The sequence below is a fragment of the Syngnathus typhle genome, linkage group LG3 (genome assembly GCF_033458585.1).
Source record: "Syngnathus typhle isolate RoL2023-S1 ecotype Sweden linkage group LG3, RoL_Styp_1.0, whole genome shotgun sequence".
In the NCBI taxonomy this organism is placed as follows: domain Eukaryota; kingdom Metazoa; phylum Chordata; class Actinopteri; order Syngnathiformes; family Syngnathidae; genus Syngnathus; species Syngnathus typhle.
In genome coordinates, this window is record NC_083740.1 from 2,460,332 (window position 1) to 2,483,538 (window position 23,207).

The window sequence follows — 23,207 nt, forward strand, 5'->3', positions numbered from 1 at the left end:
AGGGGGTAAGAAAAAAAAACTAAACGAAGCACACCGGGCAGAGAAAACAAAAGGTTGCACATTACACGCACAAGCTCAGTGTTGAGTGAACGCCTCTGCATTCGTCACGAGAGAGAGGGAGGGAAGTAGGTGAGAGCGAGGGGGAGATAGGGAGGAATTTTCAAGTGCTTGTGATTAACTAGTTGATGTAACTACAGAAAGGGCAGGAAGGCTAATCTAAGATCTGAAAATTAATCAGGCTGCAAAATCACAGGAAGCTTATTAGAACGGCTGAACTTTATTTTGGAGGCACTTTAAATGATGGCTGACTCCCATTGACCAGAAATTTAAACGCACATTTCCCCCCTCAATATTTTTTAACATTTAAGTTGCAGAGGTTATAGGTCATTGCATTGCATCGTGGATTATTTCTTTCTTCAAGTGTCACAAAATCTTAACATTTGAGGGGTGTGTAGACTTTTAATATTCACTTTGTTTTTTGTTGGCTGTTGCCCTTAAAACTTTGGATATGTGGTTTTGCAGAAATAATTGGTTTGCTTGAAACACACAATTGGTTTACTTCTGTGCTAATTCATTTTATTCAGGCACCGTCCTAACATTTGACAGTGAGGTCAAAAAGTTGTTAAACGAGTTTGAGGGTGTAACAAAACCACCATCTGATTTTCATTCAAATCTTGTCCCGTTTCAGACTTTGGCGGCTGCATCTAATTTAAGAGCGGCCATTTCTTCTTCGCCCTCGTCTTCCTCTTCCTCCTCTTCATCGTCGTCATCTTCATCGTCATCTTCCTCCTCATCGTCGTCGTCATAGTTGCGTCCTCCGCCTCCTGACGCGATGTTCTTCCAGTAGCTGTCGTAGCCCGACGCTCCGTAGTCGTCGTCATCGTCGTCGTCACCGCCGGCCTGGCGTCCGAATTTCAACGTGCGAGCTGCGGCGGCAGGAGAACACGGGGGACACATGATGTTCATCCACAAGCCTAGAAGTCAGTTGGGGCGTTTTGGGGGACTCACTTGACATGCTGAGGTCTTTGGTCTCTTGGGTCTCGTGGCCACACTTGGGACATGGCGGCGCCTTCCCCTTCTCCTGCTTGAACACTTTGCTCTTAGCGTGGTCGTCACAGTAGCAGGCCTGTCGGGACAACGACACCTTCTAATGCCAACTCAGGTCCCACAGCGGGAAAAAAAAAAGTTTGGGGGACTTTTATTCATGTTAAAGTTATTGGATGCACTGATTAGTGTGAGTGGACAGGGTAAACTTGAAACAGGCTAATGTGGGATGGATGAAATGCCCATATATAAAACACTGCAAAATAATCACTGAAAAATAATCCAGACAATAAAGCCCCTTCGATCAAATATTCACAGTATGGCTTTCTGCACAGATAAGGAGAGCTGCGCCCCCACCTTACAACGCAGGCATGAGTGCTGGCCCAGTCTGTTGCAGGAAACGCCTATATTAGGAGACAGGAAAACAAAGTCGGGTTATATGTAGGCCCATACCTGCACACCAACCTTACTAATATGCCTTTTTCTTTCAAATATTGAGCAGAAGAGTGACTCACACTTGTATGTTTCGGCTTGAAGGACTTGGCAGCTGGCCTGGTGTTCGAATTGATCATCTTCACAAAGAAAGTTTTGACAGAAGGAGCAGCGAAAAATACGCCCGCCTGTGGAAGGAATGGAAACTGTGAGGACGACGTGACTTCATGGAGGTCAGCTTGTCACGTGGGGGGGGGGATTAGGGGCGGGGTCATCACCGTGGTCCCACACGCCGCGTTCGCACTCGATACAGTCCGCCTCCGTCAGAGGACACAGGCAAGCGTGAGTGCTCAGGCATTTCCTGCTGTGGCACACCCAAGCTTCACAGAAGTCACACACTGCCCCCTAGTGGACAAAGTTACTCGCATCACAAGAACTAAATAGTTGCAAGCTATTCTCGGAAGTTGCATTTACATCAAACTTTGTAGCGCATGAGTGACACATGCCATGTTCAGTAAAAGTGTTTTTAGAAAATATTGGATTAAAAGTATAACAATTTCGACACAATTGCAGGATGGACTGGCATTGTCAAGTATCGGTATTTGGTATCGGTAAGTACTTCGATGTAAGTACATGTATTTGTTCCGGAAAAGTTGACATTAGTGGCATTTTTTTTTTCATGGATTGTACGATCTCAGGGGACATTCCGTGTTGAGAAATCTGCTTCCAACTTACCACCATTCCCATCCCGGTGCTGTAGATCCCTGGGTGTTTGACGACACAGTCTGACGTCTTCATACATTTGGTTTTGCCTTGTAACAAAAAGAACACCCCCCCCTAGAACACAACACAATAGCAAAATTGTGAAATATTTTGACCCTACTTCACTCACCGCAGTGTGCACATGTAGGAAGTTTCTGTACAGCATTGCAGAAGTAACAGAATGCTCGGGTCTTCTGTTTTCTAGGGACAGAAAACACACTTAGCACTTTGACTAGCTGGGCTGCGTTGGTGATCGAAATACTCACCTCTGGCATTTATCACAATCCTAAATACAGTAGCAAGGAGAAAAAGGCATTAATGGTTGTGGCACTAGAAATGGAGAGAGTAAGCCACAATGGCATGTCACCATGTTGACGTTGCACGGGTGTTTAGCCAAGTCCACCAGGTCCCGGTTGGCTCGGCTCTGTTTCTCTCGTTCCTTTCGATTTTCCGCCTTTTTCCTGGCACCTGTCTTCTTTTTCGGCATTTTGGCACCCGGTTGACAGCAATCCTTGACGCGAAAGCAACGACAGTATTCAACTCTGTATCGCCAATACAATCATCTAAACAAATAGGAGGGATCTAATTGACTCGTCTAGTACCAATACGCAACTAATTTAAATTGTTAACAAAGCTCGTCGGGAAAATGTCGTTTAAAAGTTTGAATTGGATGAGCCGTACGATGTGGTTGCGACTAGCTAATAACGTGACGAGAAATGACATGCGCAAGTAAAATTAATTTACTCCAACTAAAACGTTCACATTTGGAGCCACAAATGTGTTGCTAGTTGGTTGTTTTAATGGTTATGTGAGTTATACGCGGGCGCCATCGTAAACAAAAACAACAAAAACGTTATTTTTACTTTACCAAAAAAGCGAGTCTACTGGTCCGATCGAAAATGTAACCGTTCAGGAAACAAGACCCCAGCGGTAATTAGTTCCGGGGTCGACACAAAAGCCAAATAGGCTTTTTTGTTTTCGTTCATTATCCGAACCGCTTATTCTCACAAATGTCCTCATATTACAAAACTATTTCATTGTGCAATATCAACAGTTTATAATACAGTTACTATCCGTTCAGCCATTTTAAATCTGAGATTTCAAATTGTACTCTAAAGGCTTCCTCATATGCTAAGCAAAAGAATCACTGCCCGAGGACACTTCAAATATTACATTTTTATTTTGTCATAAATAATTTCCACACATATTCCATTACACTCATTTTTTTCTTCTTCTCGTACGTAACAGTCAAAGCTTTATTTTTAGTCAGGCGCACCCACGTGCCCTTGTGCTTCAAAGCCACATTGGCCTCGTTCTGTCACGTGGTCGACTAAACACCAACCAATCAGGTAGCGGCTTAATCTCCGACTGTCAACATCCCCCTCCCACCTCCCTCCCCCGCCCCTCACAGGTGGCAGTGATGTGGAGAAGACTTCTCACAAGTGGATCAGCACCAGACGAGTGGTCGACCGCTAAAACCGTGCTTGGTGTTTTTTTGGAGTGAAACTGTCTATTTCCGGGTAGCACCATGGCGCCGTCCATCACTCGCTTGTGCCGCAGTGTAGCTCTCTCGACGTGGCTCGTCTCCTCCCTGTGCTCCGTACACCTGTTGTGCTTGGACTTCACCGTAGCCGAGAAGGAGGAGTGGTACACGGCCTTCGTCAACATCACCTACCTGGATCCTCTCACCGCTAAGCCACGGAGCGACAAGAGCGAGTGCGGCCGCTATGGCGAACACTCCCCCAAAAGGGAAGCCCGGGGGCTGGTGCTGGCGCCGTCGCTGCCGCAGGAGCGTCAGATGTGCGAGCCGGCCGCCCGCTTCCCTCCGGCGTCGCGCTCCGCCGCCGCCTGGGTGGCCCTGGTGGCCGCGGGGAACTGCACATATCGCGAGAAGATCCGGAACGCGGCCGGCAACAACGCCTCGGCGGTGGTCGTGTACAATGTGGGCTCCAGTGGTACCAATGACACGATCACCATGCCCCACTCTGGTAAGACGAACACACACAAGGCTGCTTTCATCCAATGCAAATATCAAACCACCGTAAACAAACACAGAGCAGCTCAGACTCTGGTGAGCATGACGTTGGGGATTTTTCGGACAATCCTAAAGGCATACAAAAAGTTATTTTTTACCCATTGTAATGACTATTCCACCCAAAACCTGATTTTTTTTTTTTGCCTAGCTTCAGATTTTAATGGATTTACAGGAACCAGAAATTTCCCAAACGCTTGTTCATTTAATGCAAATCATTATAATACACCTCAGTTGTAAATATTCTCCCAGTCTGTTCATTTTGCGTGCTACGCGAATAAAAACGCCTCAATGTCTTAAGGCTTATTTGATGAATCCATCCCCTTGGAAATATGTCACTATCGCTCTCTCTTGGCAATTTGTCAGAAAACTCAGATTTATCATGGATTTCCATCATTTTTGCCGTTTGAGTCTTGGAATGGTTTCCCTCCAGGCCTATTTTGTTATCCATGGCCTTAAATTCTGAAGCATGGCAACGCAGCAACAGCCCAACAAAGTACACCTGCAGCCAAGCACGTAATAGTTCCAAGGTTGGTTTTTATTGTCTCGCTTCCTCGAATCAAAGAGGGTGGGAGGCAGGGTCGAGAAAAGTCTGAGGGGTGATGTCACTGCTGGCAGGCAGATGTAGAGCCCGGCGACCGGTGTTTCGGACCCGACCCGAGGCTACCAAATAAAGAGCGGAACGCTCTCTGTGAGCCAAGCCAACACAGCTGGCCTGGCTTCTCTGGGTTTAACCCTTCCATGTCTCAAATGGATATTAAGATCAGTGTTTCACAAATTTTACTGAGCAAGGCAGTTAATTTTGAATTTTTTCTTTGACTTGCAAGTCCAGACTTGATACATTTTATGGTAGCGCCAGGGAACTCCATTTAACTCCCCTAACAAAGGGCAGCAACTTGGCAAATAAAAGTGAACACGTCATTTAAAAAGGCTTCAGGGTGTTTAATGCCACTCCCAGTTGTAGTTTACTGGAAAAAAAGTTGTATCAGTCCATAAAATATGGATATGCAAAGGAGCACATTTTAAATCGTAAAGCTGCATGTCTGACCGGCGGCCATTTTTTAAAAATGATTTCCTCATGCGTACAGGTACAGGCGACATAGTGGCCATCATGATCCCGGAGAACAAAGGTCGGGAGATTATGGCGCTGCTGGAGCAGAACGTCGCCGTCACCTTGCACATCACTGTAGGGACGCGCAACCTGCAGAAGTATGTGAGCAGAACGTCGGTAGTGTTTGTCTCCATCTCCTTCATCATTCTCATGATAATCTCCCTCGCCTGGCTTGTCTTCTACTATATCCAGAGATTCCGCTATGCTAATGCCCGCGACCGCAACCAGGTATGACTTGAGCTTTATTTATTTTATTTTTTTTGTTATGTAACTGCAATATCTGTGAGGGCCGGTCGCTTCGCTGTACAATCTGGTCGCCGGCCGGCAGGGAGAGGTTGGAATTAGCCCAACAGCTGGCCCCAGAAAAGCAGTGAACCATCAACGAGAGCAAATAGCCCGTTGTTACATCATCGCCGCGTCTCTTATTGTAACATCTGCAGGGGTGGCAGCCATTGTTTGCTTTCAAAAAAAAAAGTGATGACTGTAGCGTGTCCAACCAACTGTTCATAAATTTTCATTTCAAATTTGAATTTACCCTGAAATGAGTTTTACGTTCTCATTTTCTGAAATAATGAATCATTTTATACCCAGAGCATCAATACTGACCGAAGCGACTGAAATATAAAAACATAATGTGACAGGCCCTTCCAAAAGTATTGAAACAGTGACTCAATCAACTTTATTGTTGATTGAAGCAGAACTTGTACTGTGCCATAAAAATCCGCCAGCCTGGTTTATTGTGAAATGGGAGCTGTAGCAAAACGTCCATCCCAAGATCAAGTCGCTGATGATCAACCGCTTTTAGTTTCACGTTAAGTTTGTTAGCGCCCCGGTGTCGCACTTAAGAGTGTGTTCTGTCACGGCCCGCAGAGACGCTTGGGGGACGCTGCCAAAAAAGCCATCAGCAAGCTTCCAGTACGGACCATTAAGAAAGGAGACAAGGTATGCAGCCGTCGCGTGACATTATTTGAACGGCCATTACATCGACGGGATTTTTTTTTATTTCCCAGGAGACTGAGCGCGACTTTGATAGCTGCGCCGTGTGCATCGAGCCCTACAAGCCTAACGACGTTGTCAGGGTGCTACCTTGCCGGTACGCCTTTTTGCAAATGCGACGACACGCCGTTGCGATACTTGTTTAATCCAATTTGTTTTCCCAGGCATGTGTTCCATAAGCACTGCGTGGACCCGTGGCTGCATGATCACCAGACGTGTCCCATGTGTAAAATGAATATACTCAAGGCCTTGGGAATTTTGGTGAGTTCTTCTCTGCTTCCAATTTGGTGCTTTCACTTGTCTCCAAATCTGTCAGTTTTAGCCAAGCCAGTGACGATTGTCTGTCTGACAGTATCGATTTGTGACCCACAAAAAATGAAACTGGCCATAGGAGGTTTTGGCTTGACTGCCCCCCCCCCCCCCCCAAAAAAAAAAAAATCCTCTTAATTGTTCAGTACCAGATGCCACGCTGATGCTAATTGAATAACATGATTAAAATGCCATGCGGTCTATCCAGCTCAACGTAGACTGCCAGGACGAGTCGCCGCCGGACTACGAGATGACGCTGGGGGGTCCGTCTGACAACCCGGCCATCAGCGGGGCCAGCGATATCACCGTCAACGAGAGCTCCGTGGCACTGGAGCTGGTCGAGAGGGCGACGGATCCGACCCGGCTCGGTCCCAACATGGGGTTGGCGCCGCAGGCGGAGGAGAACTACATCATTTCTGGCAGTGAGTCTTGTTTAAAGCACTTTGATTTGGTCGTGTAGTTTAGCTTTAACATTTTCAAATCCAAACGTGTTTCTCTTTCGTCAGGTGAGCACCAGCTGCCACTCAGCAGCGATTCCGACTCGTCGCTCAACGCGGTAAGCGGGCCGCAGGTAGACAATGTTGGCTCCGGAGCTGACCCGGGATTATTTCAAGGTGACGAGAGGATTGTAGAAAAGGAGGAGAAGGGGAGCCCAAGCGCTTGAGGGCCAACAGAAATGTCACGCTCTCGCCATCTACTGGACATATTTGTCACTGCATCCACGGACACTGCCCTTGTTGAGACCCCCCACATTTAAGCCGATGAAAAGTTTCAACATGGTGGTTTACAAATCCACATTTTATCGGTTCGTTTTTGCATCTCGTGTTGGCAGTTAAGACTTTAAAAAAACGGTTGCCTTTCTTCCCGAGCCACTAAAAAGGACACAAACGAATGAAAGGTTCAATGGAATCTAGAAATAAGTTATGTCCGAGATTACTGCCATCCCTCTCCCCAATTTTCAACAGCCCGTCACTCTTGACACATCCTCTTGTATGGACAATTGTTTTTGCACAAGTGATGTCAACCTCGAGGGTCAGGAGGTGAAACGCTGAGCACACTGCAGACGCACCTCACAAACCCGTCACGTCTGTCCCGTGCGTCTCCGTTTTGGTCTTAAGGGAAACAGAAGCGGACCAATCACGGGACGCCAGGCGTAACACTTGTTTACTGTTGCCTAGTAGAAAATGCTGCATCATTCAGTCCAAGATATTTAAAAATGTCCTTTCAGCGGGGTCGGATGTGTTTGGATAAATCAGTTGCAGGGTACCAGGTTTTTTATTTTAGGAACAACAAACGGTTCCTTAGCTTTGATTGGCCACTTTAAACTCCCAATGGACAACCTGGTACTTCTGAAGTCGTGTGAGAAAATGCGAGATTTATAAATGACACATCACCAGGTTCTCTTAACTTAAATGTGTAGCCACACTTAACTGACTGTTTCTCCTGCCTGTAACCGAAGTTGGTTCTCCGCGTCAAAAGACGCCCGTCCTCGTTACCTGTCTTGTCGTAAACCTGTTGCACTTTATCGCTCCAGTGAGTGAGACGATTGTAAAGTGTGGGAGTGAGAATGCGGAGGACGTAGCATTGATACAGCACATGACTCGTGCTAGCTTGTGATATTTGATGTCTATAGAGGGACCAATGCTGTATATTGCACACCGTCCAGCAAAGATTACGCCATCACTATTTTGTAACGTATTGTGTGTATATATATATATTATTAGAAAAATGTTAACCGTGATGCACGTGTAAGCATTGTGCTGGAATAAATTCCAGATTATTTTTATGATTTTGTTGGGGGGTTTTCATATGACAGATTTAAACTGCAAAATTTATTTTTGATAGAATCCCATCCAATTTTATTGGAACGACACTGCCCTCTAGGGGGCAATAGAGTATTTACAGTAGAAGGAGAGAGGAGAAAGAAGAAACGTTTTGTGCACACACAGTTCCTACGACGTCAGCGATGGGTCGCAGCGGAGAGCTGAGCGACTTCCAGCGGGGCACCGTAGTCGGATGCCATATGTGTAAAAAGTCCCTGAGGGAGATCGCCACCTTGCTCAACCTTCCGCGCTCCACCGTCAATAACGTCATCGTGCAATGGAAGCGAGAGGGCCGAACGTGCCCGTTGCCCCGCTGCGGACGGCCGCACAAGCTCAAGGAGGAGCATCGGCAGGTTCTGGAGCGGATGGCCCAGGAGCAGACCTTCCCGTCTCTGCAGGCGCTCGCTGCGGAGTTCAGGCGGGTGTCCGGAGCTAACGTCAGCGCGGCCACCGTAAGCAGGGAGCTGCGGGAGATGGGCCTCAGTCGGCGGTCGTCCTCCGAAGGCAAGGCCAAAGGTGGGTTAGGGCCGCCCCTGAGCGCCGGAGCCCTGCGAATGCGAATGCGTGCCATTTTAGCCTAAGCGCTCTTTTGTTTTTCCTCTTGTAAGTTTTAGACGTAAACTTGTCGCTGTCTTGTTTTTATGACCAACCAAGAGCTAAGCTAATAGCCGAACTGGACTTAGCATTCGCGCAATATAATATATTACAGAGTACCCCCGATATTCGCGTCTCTTTGACGCCCATTGAAATGTATTGAGGGGGGGGGGGCGTTATTTTTTTTTTTTTTTTATTAACCCAAAACAATTTTGAATTACAACAATAGTTGCTGAATAAATTAAACTTGTATTTCAAGGCATCATTGCAATACAAACTGACATTTGATTATTTTTTTTGTCATCATTTTGCTCTGTCTTTAATGCTAGAAAGGAAGAAGGCACAAAAAGTGGCCGAAGTCTCCGTTGAGGACAAAGCCGAGGTGGACGCGTCCCACCTGGACCTGCGGGCGGGCTGCATTATTAGGACCATGCAGCTCCCGGGTACGGACGGCTTGTACTTGCAGCATGTGGATGTTGGCGAAGCTCACCCGAGGACGGTGGTCAGCGAATGCGCAGCCATCAACCAGGTACATCACTAAGAATTACAACCGTACCACATTTAAACTCCATTTATCAACAATCAAGGCATTTTCCATTCTGGTCTGCTATCAAAGCTAATGTTAGCATGTGTTGTGTTCAGTTTCAGAACTGCATGGCTGTTCTACTGTGCAACCTGAAGCCCACGCAGGTGCGAGGCGTGGCGTCCCAGGCCGTGGTCGTGTGCGTGAGGTCACTGGGTATGGTGGAGATCCTCGCACCTCCGCCTGGAGCAGTACCTGGCGATAGAGTCACCATTCATGGATTTACAGGTATTACAGAACTGGTGATGTTGTTTCAATGCGTTCAAATTTGTGTTTGTTCTGCTTAGGCAACCCGGACAAGGAGCTGGACTCCGCCAATGTCTATGAACATGTTGGGTCAGAGCTCCGCACAGACAGCCAGTGTGTGGCTACCTACAAGGGCGTGCCCCTGGAGGTCGTGGGCAAGGGCGTGTGCCGAGCGCCCACCTTGAGCGACTGTGAGGTCGTCCTGACACATGTAGGAGCAGCGTGATGGAGAAGCGGACACTTTATTTTTTTTCTCAACTGTAAACGTGGACAACATTCCAACTGGAAGGAGATGCTTAATTCCAATTTTGTTTTCCTTTTGGAATCGCATTGTTTTCAGCAGAAGTTTGTTTTCACTTGAATTTACCGTATTTACTCCAATCCAATAGATGCTGTGCCTCTATTAATTGCCTTAAATGCTTCCTAGTTTCCCCCTAATGGAGTGTCATTAGATAACTGTCATTACTTTTAAATGACACCTAAGCAAAATACAAATTGCATAGTCTTAACACCTTACTACTAAAAAGTGAATGCCTCATTCCCTCTTTTCTATTGATAACTAATTACTTTCATCCAGTGTTTGGATCGGGCACATGAACTTACAGTATACAAACCTCATAATTGCCTTACAATCCTTCCATGAACTTGTTCATATAAAATACAACAGCAGGGGGTGCTATTGGGTAATTATCGCCTTTATCCAATCGACAGTGTTTTGCTCCCTGGAAGAAAAAAAAAAACATTTACACTTTGCTTCAAATGCGTCAATGGTGAAATACACATTGCAGCCATTAGGCAAGAGCAAACAGAATCTACTTTGTAATTGTTCTGTCGACACATTATTGTTAAAATCTGTCCTTGAGAAAGCCTTTGTGCAAATTTGAATGCCTTACTTCCAGTACATGCCTCATAGTTGTTGCAGTAAGTGACTAAATGGCCTCTATTTGTGGAGGAAATACGGTATCCATTGTTACTTTTTTGCCGATTTACAGTATGTGTCAGATTTGCTGTTTACCTGGCAACATTTATGCTTTATGATTTGAAGAATGTGTATGGATGGAAGTCATTAAAGTTGTTGCTAATTTTGATTTTTATAACGTCACCTCACCCCTGTACATTGTTGACCTGTGTATTATGTCATGAATAAAAGTGAATGAAAAAAATAGTGGGGATGACTTTTACTGCCATTTGCCTGTTTGAAGGTTTGCATTTATTTTCTGTTCATATTTTAATGGTTCAATCACAGGACTTGTAACGTGTGTTATAAAAATATTTTTTTTATTGTTTACAATTTTTTCAACTCAAAGTGAGCGAAAACAAAACGTGTCAACATCCTCATTGTATCCCACTTGTCAAAAATGTTTATTTATTCCTTGCTTTTACATAAGACTTTTCACTACTACTATGATTAAATTTCCCAAAAAAAACGTATTTTATTTTTTTATAGAATGATTTATTTGAGTAACTGGATAAAAGCGAAATGACAGACATAATTTTACACAACTTTTAGATTTAAAAAAAAAAAAAAATTGCCGGTGGAGGTGAGAAACGAGCCCGTCACACGTCGGCAACGGCTTGTGACGTCATACGTTAGTCCAAGTTTATGACGTCACGCGTAGCGCCCAAGCTCTACTTTCCGTCAAGGAAGGAGGAGGAAGAGCGAGTGAAGACGAAGGATGGTTTCTGGCAGCCAGCGTCATTGTCATTCGCTTCGACTCCCACCTATCGACATTGCTGCCGTCGAAGCTTATTTTATGACATATATTTATTTTTAGATATTTTCGGGAGTCGCGTGTGGAGAATAAACACGGAATTTCGCGGACGTGCAGCATAACGAGCGTCGAGTCCGCGCACCTGCCACGGAGCTGGAGCATAACAAACGCCTTCTAAAATGGCTGCGACCCTCCGAGAAATCCTATTTTAGTCTTTTTATCGATGCTTATCGAGAGGAGGGCGTTCGTTATTTGGATGACGTTCGCACCACCAGCTGTTTTGTTTTGAAGTGAGGAAGCTGGCGCGCTAACAGCGAGTCCTCGCTCCCTTTTATTTGTTTAAACATTACTCATTTTAGTAATACTCTTAATTAATCGTCAATGTGTTCTTAGAAAAACATAAACGACTGAGGTCAACATCATGTGGGTGAGTCCCGAAGAGGTGTTACTGGCGGGCGCTCTGTGGATCACGGAGCGGGCGAATCCTTATTTCATCCTCCAGAAGCGGAAGGGCCACGGCGGGGAAGGCGGAGGACTGGCTGGTAAGGGGCTTCATTATTACCCCCGATTGCTAGTTCACTATTGTACTCGTAATCTTTGTTGATGCTTTGTTCTTAAAGCGATATGTTTCACCTTTGAAAAGCAATAAATACGACGGAGACCCATAGTCTATATTTAGCCTTATGAATGTATCCAAATGGAAACGGGGGGGACAGTGGGGGGGGGGACAGGCCTCCTTTGGGTCCACCTTTGCTCTGTTTATCTCGTTTTTACATGCCTTCTTTGTTGTACTGGTTTGAGCCTATCATAGACTAATCAGTAGTATAATTTCCAGGGGTCTAACAAAGACCCATTTGAATCAGGAAATCTGTTTTGTTTTTAAAGACATGAGCGGCATTGAACCGGATTGGATCGTTCCACTTGAAAGGACATAAAGAGATATGTAAAAAAAAAAAAAAAAGATCGGAAAAGGATCTTTGAAGGAAAGGCCACAATGTGTAACATGTTACAAAGACTCATTTGAATTAGAAAATCGTTTTTTTTGGACATGCAAATGTATCGTATCAAACTGAACAGTTCAAATTAAAATATGGACGTAAGCATCAAATCAGAGAGAGAGATCTTTGAAGGAAATGCCACAATTACATCACTAACAACTTAATTCTCAAGTATGTAAAATGGCAACTTAATTGCCTCATACCCTTTCAAACTGAACCCTACCCTATTGATTGAACCGATTCGTTCCACTTTAAAACCGACCCACCCTTGAATCACATCACAACTTATTTCTCGAAATGTGCATCGAATCGTCTTTTGTTGGAGTAATTCGCTCCCCTAATAATCAATTCTGTAAATTCACACCAGTCAGATTGCGGGCCTACTATATAGTCACATTCAAACCACAGGTTTTTTATTTTAATATTTATTGTATCCCCTTTGTTATTGAAACACTGAACTTTGTTCCTCGCTAAGTCTAAGATAAGTCTCTTTAAATGTGATAAAGCCAAATACTGTAATCGTTTTGACAATGCATCGATTCGTGTCAAAAGTGCGATTCAGCGAGCTAAGCTTAAAAACAGATCAGGAAGGACTTATAAAAAGGGGAATTGACTGTTACGTGTGTTGTTTGCCATTGTTTCTATCTTAGCATTGCATAGGGACAGCGTGACGGTCACATGACCTGTTCGGTGTTGCAAGTGGACTTTTAAATGTCACTCAATCCCACTGGAAAATCACTGACACTTTTTAAAAGCCAGTGTTGCGCAACAAGCATGTCCAGTTGGAGGAGATTCTGCAGAAAATGCCTTAAAGCAATAAAAGCAGGACGTGTTCCTGCCTGTTGAGAAACTCAAAATGGCCTGACAATGCAGACGCTTGTGTGTTGTTGGGGAAAAAAAAAACAGTGTAGCCACTGTATGTATGTGCTTCATGCTGAATCATCCCCCCCCCCTTCTTCTTCCCTTTTTGAGCTTCTATCTAAACTGGGCCAAACCGATACATCACAAACAAAGAAGAAGTAACGCGGGTTTGGGTTTCACTTCCTAACCTTTGTTTTTGCTTGCAAATGAGCTTCTTTCAACAAATTGTTTTGGAGGGCTTGTGTCATTGTAATCACCTCATTTGTGACTCAATGTGATAGCAACGTTGGATAGCTTGGAGAAAGTAGATGAGTGCTTTGTGGTCCATGTCCTCTAATGATGTACTATAAAGAGATGGATTTGTGCACGGCTGTAGATGACCTCGGCGTCGCTGTCATGAAAGCGCCATTGTTGCGGACGAATTGAAAACAATTTGTAGCGTTTTAAGTTTTTCCACGAAATTCTCTTGCCGGCGCGCTGGGCAGTGCTGGTGCTGGTGCTGGGGGATGATGTCATCCTTATGTAAATGATGAGCTTGCCACTTGGCAGAGCTGCGACGCGGGCGCTAACCACATTTGCTCTTCTTCTTTTTCGTTCTACACACAATTGTCAGCACTTACAGGATGCAGAATTTTCAATGTTGGACCTGAGCTGGTCTGTTTGATGAACATGATTTATAAAGCAACCCTACGTACTTCCTCAACCACTGCCCTCTATAATAGCCTTTATATTGAAATCATCAGCTTGGAACACGGTGTCTTTTTCAGCTTCCAAGTTATGCTTCTCGTGCCAGAAGCTTAAGAGACACATCACAAACAGAACTTGGATCATAAACCAAAGTCTTATGCAACCCGGCAAGCCGTCTGCCATTTGGTGTCCACTGTTGTCTTTTCTCTCGTCATTGAAACGATTCATCTGAAGTGCCATCTTGGAACAGTGCATTTTACAAAATGTGCTTCTTAATCGAGTTTATTTTTATCTTAATGGGTTCTAAATAAACCCGGATAAAACTTTGGAAATACACCATTAACAAGGCTTATGCAACCTGGCGAGAGACACGGCCTTCTTTCACAAAGCCAGCAGTTCTTCTGAATTGAATGCCAGCATATCGGTAACCTTCAGTAAAAAGCGCAACGTTAAAATGGATGATAAATAAATAAATTCTTTGAGGTAAGCTGATTTGTTTTGCTCTAACTCCACAAAGCACTAATTGTGATTACAATCTATCACATGGTTTCAGAGATGTTTTTGTCCAGGGGGGGTTGGAGAAAATTAGCCTGGGAATTTCCCCAGGTCTTCTTCTCACACAGATGAACGGATCTTTTTTTTGTTATGAAGCTTTGTTCAATATTTGTTCATTGTTGCAGGTCTATTGGTGGGGACCTTAGACGTGGTCCTGGATTCGAGTGCCCGCGTGGCTCCCTACAGGATTCTCTACCAAACCCCGGACACTCTCTCCTACTGGATCATCGCTCACGGTGCGTAAGCGGCAACTCAACAAGTCTAAGATTACAGTCGTCTTTGAAAGGAAGGAGCTGACCCCCCCCCCCCCCTCTCCATCCGCCACATTTCCTGTCATTTCCCATGTGATGGATGTTCGCAACAAGGGAATTTCAACTTTGATTTCCTGTCTTCAACAGATGTATCCTCTGTTGTTACATTTTGTCCAGTTAGTATAGCAAATAGGAATTTGCAGCTGGGAAGAGTTTTGAGTGTATCCACGCCGGTTCGAACATTATTTTGCTAGCTTAATTTCGCACGATAGCCTTCACTTTCCCTTCTCAATTCCTCTGTTTGCAAGTAAACATAACTCATTCCCCTGTTGAGGGAGAGTGCTTGAGTGGAACATTCCAGTTATTGATCCACTCCGAGTGTGGAAGACAAAACAATTTAGCTAGCGGGGCTTGCTAGCTTGTCAAGTTGCTTTTGGCGGGGAAAACGTTCAACATGTCGTCACCCCCCTCCCCCCCCACTCAGGAACGTCGCGTAAAGAGATCACAGAGCACTGGGAGTGGCTGGAGCACAACATGCTGCAGACGCTCTCCATCTTTGAGAATGAAAATGACATCACCACCTTTGTCAAAGGAAAAGTGCAGGCAAGTCGAAAGAAAAACGTCTTCTCCTCGAACAGGCTTTCATTGCTCAACTCAACCTCCTCTGCAGGGCATCATCGCCGAGTACAACAAGAACCACGACGCCAAAGAGGACGACGACACGGACAAGTTCAAGGAGGCCAGCTCCAAGTTCCGCAAGCTGTTCGGCATGCCGGACGAGGAGAAGCTGGTCAACTACTACTCGTGCAGCTACTGGAAAGGCAAAGTGCCGCGGCAAGGCTGGCTCTACCTCAGCATCAACCATCTGTGCTTCTATTCCTACCTGCTGGGCAAAGAAGGTTAGAAGGTTCCACTAGATGAGGGGGAAAAAGGCTCCTGACCATTTAGTTCGTGTCTTTCAGTCAAACTGGTGGTGCGCTGGGCCGACATCACCCAACTGGAGAAGAGCGCCACCCTCCTGCTGCCCGACGGCATCAAAGTGAGCACGCGCAGCCACGAGCACGTCTTCTCCGTCTTCCTCAACATCAACGAGACCTTCAAACTGGCCGAGCAGCTGGCCAACATCGCCATGCGCCAGCTCCTGGACAACAAGGGCTTCGAGGAGGACCGCTCGCTGCCCAAGCTCAAGAAGAAGTCGCCCAAGAAGGTGTCGGCCCTCAAGAGGTGAGCGTCCACGGCGCCGCTTTGGACGCTTTCCTCTTTTACCTACTGGTCGTTCTTTCCGCAGGGACTTGGATGCCCGGGCCAAGAGCGAGCGCTACAGAGCGCTCTTTCGTCTGCCCAAAGATGAAAAACTGGACGGGCACACGGACTGCACCCTGTGGACCCCCTTCAGCAAAATGCACATCCTGGGCCAGATGTTTGTCTCCACCAACTACATCTGCTTCACCAGCAAGGAGGAGATGCAGTGCAGCCTCATTATTCCCCTCCGCGAGGTCGGAATGAATCATCAGGACAATCACGGAAGAGTCATTTGAATATTTTGTCCCATGAACAACTTTCAGGTGACCATCGTGGAGAAGGCCGACAGCTCCAACGTGCTCCCCAGTCCCGTTTCCATCAGCACCAAGAACCGAATGACATTCCTGTTTGCCAACCTGAAGGACCGGGACTTCCTGGTCCAGAGGATCTCCGACTTCCTGCAGCAGACGCCCTCCAAAAGCTGCCTGGACTGGGAGCTCACCGGCAGCCTCAACAGCTCCGACGACGAGGTGAGAGGGTAGATTGTTGGGCACGTGTCACGCTCGTCCAAGATCCGCTTCCTCTCAACACGCTCCGTGCTTTTTGTAGGTTTACGGCCCGCCGCTGTCCAGCAGCCCAGAGCACAGCTTGAGGTCGGAGGGCGAGCGCGCCTTCAACCTGAACGACAGCAGCGTGCCCACCGCCTCGCAGGCCCTCATGACCATGTACCGACGGCGCTCGCCCGAGGACTTCAATCCTAAACTGGTGAGCCAAAAATCCATTTGCAACTCAATTCATTGATGAGAGATGATCACACTTCCATGAGGAGCAAAAATGTCGCTCGTGTGCTCAGGCTAAGGAGTTCCTGAAGGAGCAAGCCTGGAAGAACCACTTCACCGAGTTCGGCCAGGGTGTGTGCATGTACCGCACCGAGAAGACCAAAGATCTGGTCCTCAAAGGCATCCCCGAGGGCATGAGAGGAGATCTCTGGCTCCTCTTCTCTGGTGAGCTCCAACGCATCGATCTAGCTCCCACCTGCACACAATTCAAAGGATTCAAAATGGTCGAACACAATCGTAACCATTTTGTCACAATTGACCAATTACGGTCGGGGGCCTCTGTTGTTCTCAGGGGCCATCAACGAGATGGCCACCCATCCTGGCTATTACCAAGACCTGGTGGAGCGCTCCATGGGCAAATACAACTTGGCCACCGAAGAAATCGAGCGGGACCTCCACCGCTCCCTGCCGGAGCATCCCGCCTTCCAGAATGAGATCGGCATCGCCGCCCTCCGCCGTGTCCTCACCGCTTACGCTTTCAGGAACCCCAACATCGGATACTGTCAGGTACGATACCTCCGTTGTGACGTGGACATTTTGGGGTTGACGTTTCCGTGACATCACAGGCTATGAATATCGTGACGTCGGTGCTGCTCCTCTACGCCAAAGAAGAAGAAGCCTTCTGGTTACTGGTGGCGCTTTGCGAAAGGATGTTGCCCGACTACTATAACACCAGGGTTGTAGGTCAGTATGCCGAATCAGCATTTCGAAATTCTGGAGCCGGATAAAAATGTGATCTGGCCTATTTGATCTTCTCAGGAGCTCTGGTGGATCAAGGCGTCTTTGAGGAGCTGGCCCGCGAGTACGTTCCCGAGCTCTACGACTGCATGCAGGACCTCGGCGTCATCTCCACCATCTCGCTCTCCTGGTTCCTCACGCTCTTCCTCTCGGTCATGCCGTTCGCGAGCGCCGTGGTGGTGGTGGACTGCTTTTTCTTCGACGGCATCAAGGTGATCTTCCAGTTGGCCCTGGCCGTGCTGCACGCCAACATCCACCAGCTGCTCGGCTGCAAGGACGACGGCGAGGCCATGACGGTGCTGGGCAGGTGAGAAGGTCGCAAAGAGGCGTCATTTTGTGCTTCTGTATCGACGAAACGTTTGCCGCTCGTAGGTACTTGGACAACGTGACCAATAAGGACAGCACCTTGCCGCCCATCCAACATCTGCACTCCTTGTTGACGGACAACGGAGAGCCGCATCCTGAGGTGGACATCTTCAAACTGGTCCGCAGCTCTTACGAGGTATTTCACGCGCTTTCAAGACATGGCAACATCATTTCAAACCGCCAGGAACTGTCAATGCTACACGGCTAAGTGAAACTGACCGATTATGTCCACAAGATTGATGAGGTCATGGTCACTAATTAGCGGTCATTAATCTTTCAACACTTCCCGTCAGATGGCTGTTTTATCTTGCTAACCTTTATGACAAGTTAAGAGGAACATAAATCCTCTGTTGTTCTTTTAATGCGACCTCCACACGGATGTCATCAGACTGTCCGGCTTAACCTTTCCAAGAAGTTCTTTAGTCACCCGTGATTTTTTTTTTTTCCAACCAGTCACGTTTGTCGCTCTCTTGCGCTTTAAGAAATTCGGCTCCATCCGCGCGGACGTCATCGAGCAGATGCGTTTCAAACAGAGGCTGAGGGTCATCCAGACCATCGAAGACACAACCAAACGCAACGTGGTAAGAAAAGGCCGTCTCGTCCTCGAGCGTGAGAAAATGGATCGGAGCGTGACGGAAATGTCCACTTTCTAGGTCAGAACTATTGTGACGGAGACGGCCTTCAGCATCGAAGAGTTGGAGGAACTCTTCGTCCTCTTCAAGGTAACCTGTCAACATTGTGTTTTGAGATACCTGAAAACAATCCAGCATGTCTCATTTGTCCTTTTAGGCGGAGCACCTGACCAGCTGCTACTGGGGAGGCTGCAGCAACCCAACGGAGCGCCACGACCCAAGCCTGCCCTACCTGGAGCAGTACCGCATCGACGTGGAGCAGTTCAAGGGCCTCTTCAAGCTCCTCTTCCCCTGGGCCAACGGCGCCCACTCCGACCCCTTGGCCGTGCGCTTCTTCCGCCTGCTCGACCACAACGGCGACGCCTTCATCAACTTCCGGGAGTTCATCAATGGCCTCGGTAGGTGCACTAAAACTCATCTGTTATTTTTGGCCGACAGCAAATTTTAAATGGCTTATTTTATAATAAAAAAAAAAAAATGCCTTCATTTTTTTTTTTTTATTGTTTGTCTTTTTAGATTTGTTTAAAATGTATTCATTTTAATTATTTATGTATTTCTTCATTCATTCATTCTACCAGTATTATTAATATTGGTGTATTGCAGGTGTTCTGTGCCATGGGGACCTGACGGAGAAATTGAAGCTCCTCTACAAAATGCACGTTTTACCCGGTGAGCGCCAAAAAGCCCTCCCAGTAGCGGCGATGTCGCTCGCTCGCTTGCGTGGAATGACAATATTCATGTTTTGGTGTGTCAAGAGGTGACCAGCGAGCAAGAAGAGCCCGACTCAGCCTTCGAGGCCACTCAGTACTTCTTTGAAGACATCACCCCGGAAACGTCCATGGGTAACCATTGTGCACACGAATGCTTCGGCGCAAACAGAACATCGAATCAGGTCGACAAATAACCAGTTTTATTTTCCGTAATAGAAACGTTGGAAACAAAGCAATTCATCCATTTTTAATCAATGTTTAGTCAACAAATCGTTGCAACGCATTTTGTCATCTTCTTTTCAGGCCACCGAAGCGAGAAGGACGACGGCTTTGTCGGGGTTACTTTGAAAACGGAAAAAGGTGAGCGCCGAGCGAATCGTATTTCATGAAAGCCAGGTCATTTATCTGTCACAACTGAGATCATTAAAAAAAAAGGAAATTGTAACTCGAACGCAATATGTCGACATGCATCAGGATGTCATGCATTGAATGAGCAATAGACGGAAAATCCCTTTGGAACAAGTTGTCCTATTCAACGGCATTCGTACGCCAATCGCTAATGTCATTTGTCTTTATTTGCGGGCAGGCTGCATTGTTCCCCCAGCTGAGCGTGAATGAACGCAATGTCACAGCGGCTGATGCTTGTGGAAATATGTTTGCAGTGAAGAAGCTGAGCGCTCCCGACTATCGCTACTACCTAAAGCTGTGGAACCAGGACAGCAAGTCCAAAACGGAGCATGCCAAGGATCTCCCGAAGCTCAATCAGGTAACGCGCTCGCATTCTCACCCATCTTTCTGTTTGTTATTTCACGTTTTCACAAATGTGTCGCCACGCAGACTCAGTTCATCGAGCTGTGCAAGACGCTCTACAGCATGTTCAGCGAGGATCCCGCCGAGCAGCAGCTCTACCACGCCACCGCCACCGTCACCAGCCTGCTGCTAGAGATGGGAGAGGTGGGCAAACTTTTCCGCGCCACTCGCCGGGACCACCAACTCGGGGATCACTCCTCCGAGGTAGGCAGACCATCCTCACTAGAGTGACTTCTGTGTATCTAAAATATTTTTTTTATTTTTAGGAGGACGAGGAGGAGCGTTTGCCAGCCATGCAGGACATTAAGCTGGAAGACTCCTCGCCCAAATCGGCCATGCTCACCTCGGACGACGAAGCCAAAGACGACACGTCGGTGTCTTCGTACTCGGTCCTGAGCGCCGGCTCGCACGAGCCGGACGACAAGCTGCGCTGCGAAGACATCGCCGACGACACGGTGCTGGTGAGGAGCGACGGAGGCGACGAGGATAAGAAGAAGAAGAAAAACGGCCACGCCGAGCCCGGCGTGGACAAGGACTGGGCCATCACCTTCGAGCAGTTCTTGGCGTCGGTGCTCACCGAGCAGGCGCTGGTGCTTTATTTCGAGAAGCCCGTCGACGTGTCGGCGCGGATCACCAACGCCAAGAACGTCTGCAAAGTCGGACGCAAAGCTCTGCTGTCCACCAGCGACTATGAAATCTCGCTCTCCGGTTGAGAGGAAGACGCCATTCTACAGTTTTAGAAGGAAATTTACTGTACAAGTCTAAATTCACAGTAATCCCCCACTATTGGCGGCGGGAAGGAACTAAGCCCTGCCACCAATAGCGAAAAAATCTGCGACTCATTGAAGCCCCCTAAGAAGGATTACGTTCGACTATGAACGTCACAAGCTGGCATCAAAGCACTACTTTTGTCAAAGCCTCTCAAAAGACTTGAATCTAGTTGTTGCACGGCGCAAAGATGCCACGAGATAGCAACGATACACTACTTTGCCGAAAATGAAGCTCCTCCACGCACATTCAAAGCAACGTTTTTATTGCTTTCGCCCTAATTAGGGCATGAACTGGCCGATTTAATCAGCCGATATTAGCCGTTTTAAAATCTGCAAATTTTGGATTTTTTTATATTTCTTTTGAGATAGTTTTGTTTTGTTTTTCTGTTTTTTTGCCAATTGTTTATTTTTTTTTAAAACTGATTTTATTAATGGCATTCAAACACCCTCTCCAAACGATTGGCAAAAATCACACGTTTTTATTTTTATTTTTGCCAAATGTTTATTTTTTTTAACACGTTAAAATATAAAATAAAGATAATGACATTAAACTCCCCCCCATTTTTTTCTCTATTGTTAATCTCGACCCTCCCCCCAAAAAAACAAAGTTAAATCCATGAATAACTTCCCACCGATATGTGGGCGATTACTGTAATGTAAAATGTAGATGCAACATAATGTAATCACAAATCTGACCACTAGAAGTGCTGTCACTATTTTATGACCGTTTATTCCCAACTTTATTTCAGCCAAGGTACGTCATTTATTCTACATTCAAAAACGAAAAAACTCCTGCACATCCACCAAACAAAAATGTCCCAGAATGTAAACACACTATAGTCTTGGGCCTGTGTATTCAAACTCTGCTATTATTTTCGTTGCATGAACGGCAACAGCTGGACTGCAGAAGTGAATTGTACCATCTAATGGAAGAGCATTTCAATATTTTGCCTGTCACTATACGTCACTCTTTGGATAGATGAAAAAAAAAAAGATTTGTAGGAAATAATCACTTTCAGACCAATGAAGTGGAAGTAAATCATTTGGGCACAGTGGTAAGGAATCCGTCCGGGCTGATGCAACACAATTCCTTTGCATGTCCGTATGCTGCTCATTATTACTTAATATCACGTTGTAGTCCTAAAAAATCCCACGCCAAAAAAAAAAAAGGATTTTATCCACTTTATCCAAGAGGAGACTGCGGGCAAATGAGACTACAGACATTGAGAAAAACTCAACCAAAGTGGAGATTGAGGAGCAGATCACTGCAACAGACACTGCGGGCAGTGACAAAACTGAAGCGCTGCAGCAATGTCGAGACTAAGGCGCAGGAGGCACTAAATGAAAATGTTTTTTTGTCTTTCCTAGCCATGCCGCTTTCACGTGCTTGACGAGATACCTGCAGCGCCAAGCAGATACGGGAAACAAAGCGAGTGGACCCGAGCGGGTGCCATGCGGTTGACAAATAGTGTACGGTTAGTCCACTTCTTCCTATGATTCCCGTGAAAGCTGTTTTGTAGAACCGCTGTCTTGAAAAGTGCACAGGAACTATCGAGTGTTGAGTGTACGATGACACTAGCGCTGGTGTATGACACTATAGTCACTTTACGTGGGGTCTTCAATCTTAATAGAATTCACTCGTGTATTTTATTACCTTCCCCACTGCATGTTTTTTTTTTTAAAGCAATCTTTTTTGTATGTTTTTATGTTGCTGCTTTTTTTTTTTGATGCACTGAATATCACTCCGTCAAATTAAAATGAAAATAATACTGACTTTGCCGTTTTATATCTTTTTATTCATATTCATGACTTCATTGTGGACAAAAAATAACTGTTTTAATCCTGGTTAGTTCATTTTAGTTGTCTCTATTTTTGTATATAGTGACAAAGTTAATGAAAATAATCCAAACATCTTGAAAAGAGAGTTGATATCATCTACACACCGCTGATTAAGTCCCTTTTTCTGTGGTATAACAAATCTAGAGCAAGATCATTTCAGAAAAATAAACAGCTCCGATAGTGTGGTTGCACAAGTGCGCACACCCTCTTATAACTGGGATGTGCTAGTGGCCCGACTAAACCAATCACTTTCACCTCACCTCAA

General features: G+C 46.1%; 4 protein-coding genes across 7 annotated transcripts; 3 read left to right on the forward strand and 1 right to left on the reverse strand.

The window, feature by feature from the left end:
• Nucleotides 1-550: 550 nt before the first annotated feature.
• Nucleotides 551-3,265, reverse strand: znf330 (zinc finger protein 330). 2 transcript variants are annotated; one of them, XM_061275186.1, is made up of 10 exons: nucleotides 3,107-3,265; nucleotides 2,606-2,749; nucleotides 2,505-2,524; nucleotides 2,369-2,439; nucleotides 2,212-2,288; nucleotides 1,755-1,881; nucleotides 1,560-1,664; nucleotides 1,402-1,448; nucleotides 1,009-1,126; nucleotides 551-926 (listed from the first exon to the last, which is right to left on the reverse strand). In XM_061275186.1, the coding sequence occupies exons 2-10, from the start codon at nucleotides 2,723-2,725 to the stop codon at nucleotides 685-687; spliced, it is 927 nt and encodes a 308-aa protein (XP_061131170.1). In that variant the 5' UTR covers nucleotides 2,726-2,749; nucleotides 3,107-3,265; the 3' UTR covers nucleotides 551-684. The 2 variants fall into 2 exon arrangements, with proteins under 2 accessions (XP_061131170.1, XP_061131172.1); XM_061275188.1 differs by lacking the exon at nucleotides 3,107-3,265 and having other exon boundaries at nucleotides 2,606-3,100.
• Nucleotides 3,266-3,622: 357 nt separating this feature from the next.
• On the forward strand, nucleotides 3,623-8,472 carry rnf150a (ring finger protein 150a). 2 transcript variants are annotated; one of them, XM_061275185.1, is made up of 8 exons: nucleotides 3,623-4,226; nucleotides 5,359-5,483; nucleotides 5,574-5,609; nucleotides 6,252-6,323; nucleotides 6,392-6,474; nucleotides 6,542-6,638; nucleotides 6,895-7,108; nucleotides 7,193-8,472. In XM_061275185.1, exons 1-8 carry the CDS (start codon nucleotides 3,767-3,769, stop codon nucleotides 7,348-7,350), a joined length of 1,245 nt encoding a protein of 414 aa, XP_061131169.1. In that variant the 5' UTR covers nucleotides 3,623-3,766; the 3' UTR covers nucleotides 7,351-8,472. The 2 variants fall into 2 exon arrangements, with proteins under 2 accessions (XP_061131169.1, XP_061131168.1); XM_061275184.1 differs by having other exon boundaries at nucleotides 3,624-4,226; nucleotides 5,359-5,609.
• A 117-nt stretch (nucleotides 8,473-8,589) lies between these two features.
• LOC133151120 (aminoacyl tRNA synthase complex-interacting multifunctional protein 1-like) lies at nucleotides 8,590-11,097 on the forward strand. Its single transcript, XM_061273884.1, has 4 exons — nucleotides 8,590-9,025; nucleotides 9,433-9,632; nucleotides 9,746-9,914; nucleotides 9,974-11,097. The coding sequence occupies exons 1-4, from the start codon at nucleotides 8,653-8,655 to the stop codon at nucleotides 10,156-10,158; spliced, it is 927 nt and encodes a 308-aa protein (XP_061129868.1). The 5' UTR covers nucleotides 8,590-8,652; the 3' UTR covers nucleotides 10,159-11,097.
• Nucleotides 11,098-11,549: 452 nt separating this feature from the next.
• tbc1d9 (TBC1 domain family, member 9 (with GRAM domain)) lies at nucleotides 11,550-22,876 on the forward strand. 2 transcript variants are annotated; one of them, XM_061273881.1, is made up of 23 exons: nucleotides 11,551-11,934; nucleotides 12,038-12,186; nucleotides 14,871-14,981; nucleotides 15,481-15,599; nucleotides 15,667-15,895; nucleotides 15,959-16,220; nucleotides 16,285-16,492; nucleotides 16,562-16,768; nucleotides 16,848-17,003; nucleotides 17,092-17,242; nucleotides 17,370-17,584; nucleotides 17,644-17,761; nucleotides 17,837-18,122; nucleotides 18,188-18,317; nucleotides 18,664-18,762; nucleotides 18,835-18,903; nucleotides 18,971-19,211; nucleotides 19,417-19,482; nucleotides 19,569-19,655; nucleotides 19,827-19,883; nucleotides 20,186-20,289; nucleotides 20,361-20,537; nucleotides 20,600-22,876. In XM_061273881.1, exons 2-23 carry the CDS (start codon nucleotides 12,066-12,068, stop codon nucleotides 21,044-21,046), a joined length of 3,660 nt encoding a protein of 1,219 aa, XP_061129865.1. In that variant the 5' UTR covers nucleotides 11,551-11,934; nucleotides 12,038-12,065; the 3' UTR covers nucleotides 21,047-22,876. The 2 variants fall into 2 exon arrangements, with proteins under 2 accessions (XP_061129866.1, XP_061129865.1); XM_061273882.1 differs by lacking the exons at nucleotides 20,361-20,537; nucleotides 20,600-22,876 and having other exon boundaries at nucleotides 11,550-11,934; nucleotides 20,110-20,239.
• The last annotated feature ends 331 nt before the right edge of the window (nucleotides 22,877-23,207 follow it).

What these genes read in the sequence shown, in the direction of transcription:
- tbc1d9 (XM_061273881.1), top strand. Translation starts at nt 12,066, where the DNA reads ATGTGGGTGAGTCCCGAAGAGGTGTTACTGGCGGGCGCTCTGTGGATC. An exon ending in TCAACAGCTCCGACGACGAG is followed by an intron (nt 16,769 to 16,847) that starts GTGAGAGGGTAG and finishes TGCTTTTTGTAG; the next exon opens with GTTTACGGCCCGCCGCTGTC. An exon ending in AGGACTTCAATCCTAAACTG is followed by an intron (nt 17,004 to 17,091) that starts GTGAGCCAAAAA and finishes TCGTGTGCTCAG; the next exon opens with GCTAAGGAGTTCCTGAAGGA.
- rnf150a (XM_061275184.1), top strand. Translation starts at nt 3,767, where the DNA reads ATGGCGCCGTCCATCACTCGCTTGTGCCGCAGTGTAGCTCTCTCGACG. An exon ending in TCAAGGCCTTGGGAATTTTG is followed by an intron (nt 6,639 to 6,894) that starts GTGAGTTCTTCT and finishes CGGTCTATCCAG; the next exon opens with CTCAACGTAGACTGCCAGGA. An exon ending in GAACTACATCATTTCTGGCA is followed by an intron (nt 7,109 to 7,192) that starts GTGAGTCTTGTT and finishes CTCTTTCGTCAG; the next exon opens with GTGAGCACCAGCTGCCACTC.
- LOC133151120 (XM_061273884.1), top strand. Translation starts at nt 8,653, where the DNA reads ATGGGTCGCAGCGGAGAGCTGAGCGACTTCCAGCGGGGCACCGTAGTC. An exon ending in AATGCGCAGCCATCAACCAG is followed by an intron (nt 9,633 to 9,745) that starts GTACATCACTAA and finishes TGTTGTGTTCAG; the next exon opens with TTTCAGAACTGCATGGCTGT. An exon ending in CACCATTCATGGATTTACAG is followed by an intron (nt 9,915 to 9,973) that starts GTATTACAGAAC and finishes TGTTCTGCTTAG; the next exon opens with GCAACCCGGACAAGGAGCTG.
- znf330 (XM_061275186.1), bottom strand. Translation starts at nt 2,725, where the DNA reads ATGCCGAAAAAGAAGACAGGTGCCAGGAAAAAGGCGGAAAATCGAAAG. An exon ending in GATTGTGATAAATGCCAGAG is followed by an intron (nt 2,440 to 2,504) that starts GTGAGTATTTCG and finishes TTCTGTCCCTAG; the next exon opens with AAAACAGAAGACCCGAGCAT. An exon ending in CAAAGACCTCAGCATGTCAA is followed by an intron (nt 927 to 1,008) that starts GTGAGTCCCCCA and finishes CTGCCGCCGCAG; the next exon opens with CTCGCACGTTGAAATTCGGA.